Source organism: Gekko japonicus, unplaced genomic scaffold (genome assembly GCF_001447785.1).
Source record: "Gekko japonicus isolate JY-2015 unplaced genomic scaffold, Gekko_japonicus_V1.1 scaffold140, whole genome shotgun sequence".
Classification (NCBI taxonomy): domain Eukaryota; kingdom Metazoa; phylum Chordata; class Lepidosauria; order Squamata; family Gekkonidae; genus Gekko; species Gekko japonicus.
The window spans coordinates 665808-673200 of record NW_015169781.1 but is presented as its reverse complement, the minus strand read 5'-3'; the positions used below and the strand labels follow the sequence as shown (position 1 = coordinate 673200).

At 45.9% G+C, this 7393-nt stretch overlaps 1 protein-coding gene across 1 annotated transcript in view; it reads right to left on the bottom strand.

Annotated features, from left to right (window-relative positions):
• Positions 1–1576, bottom strand: part of CCDC183 (coiled-coil domain containing 183) — a 20862-nt gene extending 19286 nt beyond the window's left edge. The window contains exon 1 of the mRNA XM_015416780.1: positions 1507–1576. Coding sequence (XP_015272266.1) covers positions 1507–1576 — 70 coding nt within the window. The remainder of the gene's footprint in view (positions 1–1506) is intronic.
• Between the last annotated feature and the right edge of the window lie 5817 nt (positions 1577–7393).

Here is a 7393-nt window from a genome sequence, read left to right as displayed (position 1 = left end):
AGGGAGGGAGGGAGGGAGAGGGAGAGAGAGGGAGGCTTGTCTAAGGCCACAAATATAGTGAGTCTGTGGTGAGATTCGCACCTGGGACACCCTGACTGATAACAGCCAATGCAGCATAGAAGTTTAGAATAACTTCTCCAAAGCCTTCCATGGAGATTGTTTCAAAGAGTAGCTGTGCTGGCCTGCCAGTTTGGTATAATGGTTAAGCCAGTTTGGTGTAGTGGTTAAGTAAGGTAAAGGTAAAGGTTTCCCTTGCTCAAAAGCCAGTCGAATCCGACTCTAGGGTTGCGGTGCTCATCTCCATTTCAAAGCCGAAGAGCCAGCGCTGTCCGAAGACATTTCCGTGGTCATGTGGGCGGCATGACTAAACACCAAGGCGCACGGAACGCTGTTACCTTCCCACCAGTGTTCCCTCTAAGCTGAGTTATTGTGAGCTAGCTCACAGCTTTTTAGCCTCCGGCTCACACATTTTTGTCTCAGCTCAGGAAGGATGGCTCCAGAGCAGACTGATTTATGCAGCAGCCAAATCGCTCGCTCAAAGCTTTAATGCCAGTCACTCACAAAGTAGAATTGTTGCTCACGAGACTCCACAGCTTAGAGGGAGCATTGCTTCCCACCGAAGTGGTACCTATTTATCTACTTGCAATTTCTTGCTTTCAAACTGCTAGGTTGGCAGGAGCTGGAACTAGAGTGGTTAAGTGCACGGACTCTAATCTGGGAGAACCGGGTTTGATTCCCCACTCCTCCCCTTGCGCCTGCTGGATGACCTTGGGCAAGCCACAGTTCTGGCACAGCTGTTCTTGAAAAAAGAGCAGTTTCTCTCAGCCCCACCTACCTCCCAGGGTGTCTGTTGTGGGGAGGGGAAGGGAAAGGAGTTTGTAAGCCGCTCTGAGACTCCTTTGGGTAGTGAAGGGCGGGGTATAAATCCAATCTCTTCTTCTTCTTCTAGATCCAATTCCAGTAGCTCCTTAGAGACCAAAACGATTTTAGGGTTACAAGCATTCCAGAGCCAAAGCTCTTTTTGACTCTCGAAAACTTGGTTTCTGACAAAGGGAGTTTTGGCTCACGAAAGCTCATACCAAAAAACCTTGTCGGTCTCTAAGGTGCTACTGGACTGGAATCTGGCTGTTCTCCAAAGCTATACAGCAGCCATTGGCAGAAGCAGGACAAATTCTGCCCTCTGGCCACTGGGCCACACTGGCAAACCGTTCTCTTCCTATTATGCAAGTCTTAAAAGGACAGGTGCCCATTCAGTCCAGGCACAGCAACGCTACAATCCTGGAAGATTCCAGTGTACCCTGTATAACTGTCTATTTCTCCTCTAACCAAGCCTCACAAAATCAGTTTCTTTTTAAGCAAATCATTGGTGTCTTTATGGCTGATTAAACTAGGCTGTCTGCTTATCGGGCCGTGCAAAAGGTTGTACATTCACAGTTGTCCGGAGAATCTTTTTTTTTTTTTTTTAAGTGCATTAATCTACAGAGTCACAAAAGCAGGCAGGATTACCTTGGACAGCTATAATTTTCCGCATTTGGTGAATCTGCTGCTTAAGGTCTTTTTTCTTCTGGAACTTCATGGTGATCGAGCCTGGGCACCTCCACCTGACGTTTGGAAACCTGTGCAGAGATTAAGATATCTATCCCCTTTGCCACCCACCACCAACATGGGTGTCAGACCAGGCTTTGACTTGGTTCTGTGACATCAGACGGGAGATTGTGATGCAATTAGACCTCACTCAGTTCTCAAGAATGGCTGCTGTCTTAGAATCCCAGCATTGTAATGACCAGAATTCCAGAATGGCAGGCCCCGTTCCCCAGGCTGTTCTCTTGCTTAGGGCTGGTGCAAACAGGAATCTCCCCAACACTCTCAAACTTCCAGGCTTGGTTAGTGCAATACCCTTTAAGGATCAGGTTTGCTCACCTTGCTTGGGTCTCTTGCTTGGGATCTGGCAAAAAGAGTCTTGGTATTTCTTTAATAGATGTTTCCTAAATGGGCAACCCACCTGCAGGGCGGGGCCTCAGACTGAAGCTCTGCAGAGCACGTCTTTGTAGCTGGAGGTGTCCCACCGAGGAATGACTGGGCTTTTGAATTAGTGGCATGATGGGTTTCCATTGGAAAAATAAGAGCTTGTCAGGTCCCACAGCAACAATGGAGTACACACTTGCTAGAAGGTTATACTTTTATTGAAGCCATAGATACATGTACAGGAACACTGTTAGGAATGAGGGTTAGCTATGCGCATATTGGGTTATAGTACATTCAAAGCAATAATGTCCAATCGGGATGATTCCCGCACACGCCAGGACGCTTGAGAACTAACCGTCCCCAAAACATAAACAGGTGCGAGCTTCCCACGGCTCATCCCAGCTACAGCCAAAGCTATCTCCTTTGCTACTCCTCCTGTGGCCTTGAAAGATACATGGTGTGTTACAGCGGTAAGCAATTAAACGCATGGAAAATTATGCGAATGGGTAGTGAAACAGAAAACAACATTGGCAGCTTGCTGACAGAGCTCTGCTTTCTTAAGAACAGGAATATTTCTGGATATTTTTTTTAAGACGGGACATTTGTGTCCCTCCCTCTCAGCACTGGTCGCACCCCCAGACTGTACCACCTGATCTGCTCACAGGAGATATGACCTGTCTCAGGGTGCGTTTTCTTTGAAGATCACTGTTGCCCTCCTTGGTTTTAAGAGGTCCTGTGAAAAATTCTTCTTTTAAATATTATGAATAAGCATCGCAGGGTGCCTAACGAGGTCAGCGGTAGCTTACAGAATGCACTGGGATATTTCAAAGGAAAGTGTTCACTAACCAATTGGTAACATTTTCTGAAGTTAAAAAAAATTAATGTCTGAGTAGACAATGCTGATCTTGATCGACTAAGGATCTGATCCAGTAGAAGGCAGCTTTATAATGTGTTCTTATGTGACAAAAAAATAGTTCTTTACTCAATGAAGAAAAGAATTGTGAAATGCACCGCCATGATGGCCACAAGCACAGATGGCTTTAAGTCATAGAGACAGAGGTCCATTCATTTTGCTACCCAAATGCATATAGATGGGGGGGGGTTGTTTGCTTTTTTATTTCTTTTTAAATTAATGCGCAGCTGTGACGGACTGCTCTTAACAACAGGTTGCCTAGTGCAGCAATTTCAGAGAGCTGGGCGGTGAAGAGCGAACTGTTCACTGGAACGGAGAGCTTGAGTGACAGGATGCTCCCTTCTTCCTCTTTACTCACTGATTGGCCAGCACCAGCTGAGGAGAACTATATGATTAGCTGAGTGCTGAGGACAGGGTCTTTTTGGAGTCATTTGGCCAGTTGGTCTTTGGGAAAACAGACAGTCGATTTCTGTCAGTTGGAGTCAGTGAGTCTGACAAAGTCAGTCAGCCAGGTTCACCTTTGGAGTGAAGGGAAATGACTCCTTGCCTTAACTGTTTTCTATCAACTCTGAGGAAGAATTCAGTATCAGCACTGAACATCTGAGAGTCAGCCTAAACTGAAGTCCGTTTTGCACAGACACAAGAACTGGGATTGAGATTTTGGCGAGGGCAATTGGGTAATATGCTGAAACTCCCATTCAGGCCAAAAGAAAAGGGTTATCTCTTCTGAGAAGAAGAAAAAGAATTCCTGCCCAGTTACACTGGGGGTTTTGCTCCGAGGAGACCCCTGGTCTGTTGGGAATTGGATTGAGAAAACTCAGGATACTGAAATAAACTGTGGTTCCAAAAGGGGGAGAGTTTAGGTACACAAATGAACAGACAGTCTCCAGGAAACCTGAAGAGTCATAGAAACTATATGAAGAAAAGTTGTAACTGTACCTAAAATACTGTCAAATACCTCTCACTGTTAAGATCCAAGAATATTTGAAAATAAGCTTCAACAACACTATTTTGATTGTAAAAGAAGTATAATCTGTATTAACGACGATTCTTACCTCAGCATTTCCAACCTCTGACTCAGGGGTCATTTCGTAGAAAAAGAGCTAGGGGGACTCATTAGCACAACTCATTAGTATATGCCACACCCCCTGACATCACCAGAAGTGTGTCCTCCCCACAGCCGGTGGCGACCTCCAGCGGGCACCAGCAGGGAGCTCCAGGCCCCGCCCTCCCGCCCCCCCCCCGGGGGGATGGCGTCCCCCCGCGTCCCCCCCCCCAAATGACCCCTGCTCTGACTACACTTATTCAATCCCTGCCTATTAAATAAAATTGTTATTTCTCCCATTTGAATGGGAAAAACAAGAGGGCTCTTGCTTCTACCATCAAGTTTCTGGGCTGGGCTCAAAATTAACATCTATGTTCTGAGAATTTATGATTTTATATGCTGTGGCTTTAATTTATTTCTGTGTTTTAACATATTCTGGTGCTTTAATATACATTTATATACTGTAAGCCGCCCTGAGCCTGCCATGACGGGGAGGGCGGGATACAAATTTATTAAATAAATAAATAAATGACAAATTAAATCTTCATGATGGGGTGGGAAAGACAGACTTTTAAAACAATAACTAAATCCACACTACTTGGAGCTGCTCAGTCACAGTTGGGAACAAATTTTTGGCAGAAAAACCTGTCTGTTAGTGGGAAAATGCCAGGAGTCTGTCATAGCAGCCCTACCATATACCTCAGGATTTCGCATGCACATCCTCCAGCTGTCTAACTTTGCTCAAGGGGTTTTGCTCCATAGTAAAAAAACTAATCCTAATCCTCAGGGCTATTTTTTTGGAGAGAAAGCCCAGCAGGAACTCATTAGCATAATAGGCCACACCCAACAGCAGAAAAACATTAGCATATTAGGCCACACCCCTGCCAGCACAGCTCATTAGCACATTAGGTCGCAGCCCCCTTTTGCCAGAAATGTGGTTATCCAGCCACACCCACCTTTTGCTTGTTATTCTGTTTACCTTGTTTGTTGTCAAAACCCAGGGCCTTTTTTTGTAGCATGAACCCTTTGCATGTTAGGCCACACACCCCTAATGTAGCCAATCCTAATGAGTTTCTGCTGTTGGGTGTGGCCTATTATGCTAATGAGTTCCTGCTGGGCGTGGCCAACTCGGGAGCCAGCCGGAACTCCGTTCCTGTGCGTTCCTGCCCAAAAATAGCCCTGCTAATCCTAAACATGTAGGTGGTAGTTGTTACTACTATAGCAAGAGATGTACTCTCTGTATATGTTCAGAGACACATTTATATTGCAGGGCTGAGATTCTGAATTTAAGCATAGGGAGACATGGCTTTGATTAAACCCTTAAAGCTGATTTCTCCCACCCCACTCTCATTCTTACTCTGTCCTCATACACACAAATTGAATGTAGTGGTAGATATTATGGTTTTCTCTATCTGGTAAATGATACAAGAATCTTTATTCTATAATTAACATTTTATTAACATGATTAACCAGAGGACTTCCTTTGTAGAGAGACTTTCTGCTCACTTCCTGAAGCTCCTCTGCTGGACAACCACACCCTTCCTAAATCTCTGGTTCCTCGCCACCCAACTCTCAAAGGAACCTTGTCCTCACAGATACTAAGGAAGTTACGACAAAGAATTAAATCATTTAAAGAGAAATCATTGTGCCACAAGATGGTGAGCACACGCCTTACCAAGCCAATTGGCTGAGCTGCTGGGATGTCACAAATATTCAAACTGCTGTAGAGGAGGGGCCAGCCACGGAATGTGAACAAGTACCATAGCTTCTGTGAGGGAAAAGGAAGAGCGACCACTTTAGATGGAAAATAACGTTACACGCTGGAGGAGAGGGCACATGTGTTGTTGTCTGGAATGGATGTGGAAAAGCAAGCAAGGCTAGAATTCCATATGTTGATTCCTGGCAATCCGAGGCCTTTGGCCACAGACCCCGTTGTTGCAATCGTACTTCAAAGCAGAGGTTAAGAACCTGAAGCGGGTTTACAACATTTGATGTTTGCTGATTCTCCCTCCTGTTTACTTTAGTTAATAATTGCTTGGGAGTAAACACATAAAGAGCAGGGCAGAGATGTCCTCCAGGCAGTATGTTTGCCAACCTCAAGGTGGTGGCTGGAGACCTCCCACTATTACAACTGATCTCCAGGCGACAGAGATCAGTTCCCCTGGAGAAAATGGCTGCTTTGAAGGGTGGACTCTCTGGCACTGTACCCTATTGAAATCCCTCCCCTCTCCAACCCCCACCCTCCTCAGGCTCCACCCCCAAAATCTCCAGGTAGTTCTCCACCCAGAGCCGGCAACCCTATCAGGCAGTGCCAGTTTGGCCAAATGTCTGTGTGAAAATCACACAGCATGGTTCAGGTAGGGACCCCCTTGGTTGGTAACGGGGGGGGGGGGTTCCTATTGTTTTATGAAGAAGTCCCAAACAGAACTAAAAGAAGCACTGACAGCAAGGACCATGCAAATATCCTTAAGGTTTTGAGTCTCCAGTGTAATCTGGCTTTATGTCCAGAGAGGAACAAGGCCGCGTGCCCTCTTCCATTGCTCAGAGATGACCTTTTTGTACTCCGCAGCAAGACCATGACTGTTTTAGCACTGCAAGCAAGAACCAAACTAGCATATTATTTTAACCATACCTTTTGTTTCTGTGGAATAGCCCTTTTGGCATCTGATGGGGTACCACAGAATCCTGCTTCGTGGCCTTTGGTGGCTGGTGGCACTGCAAGCCTCTAAAACGTTGTATGACAGACACCCTGCTGGGAAAGTGGTTGAAAGGACCACACACTCTTGGAAATAAGCAGGGAGAGTGAGAGAGACCTGTTTTAAGTTGGGAGTTAGCTGCAAGGGGTTGCTAAGAAAGGTTTCTGGCTGGTCATAGCCGCTTCTAAGATACTGTGGGACTGAACTGATATTTCTGGAGGATCAGTTCTGCCTCCATCCATTCTTGCTTCCCACCTGCTCGGTCTGTACATTTGATTTACAACAGTACAAGTAGGAAACAGGAAAGGTTTCCCACCCACAGCAATGTGCATCTGATGAACTTCCTCCTTACTGTTAAAGTGACCTGGAAAAGCTGCCCCAAAAACGTCCTTCCAGTGGGAGTGACGTGGGCAACATAAAACAATCTGATCCCCCCCCCATAACTGCGTCCCCCTTTAAACTCAATCTGGCAGCTGATGTTAAAAGGAAGAACAAACATTGCTGATCACGACTAGGGAGTAATTAGGATGAAATCACCTCTACTTCTGCATCCGGTTACATTTTTTTTGGCAGGTAAATGCCTCCACCTTTTAATACACCAGCAAGATTTTTGCCAACAGCTCCTCAACAGAACCAGAAACTGTTCACCACCCCCCTCTTCAGTTAGAAGGCCAAAGTTCACATTTCTTCACAGTCAAGCAAACAGCACCATAACTGTGGTCCAGAGCCAGGTCTCCCTCTCAGCAACCCAGTAGCAGAACCAACCCAGCAGCC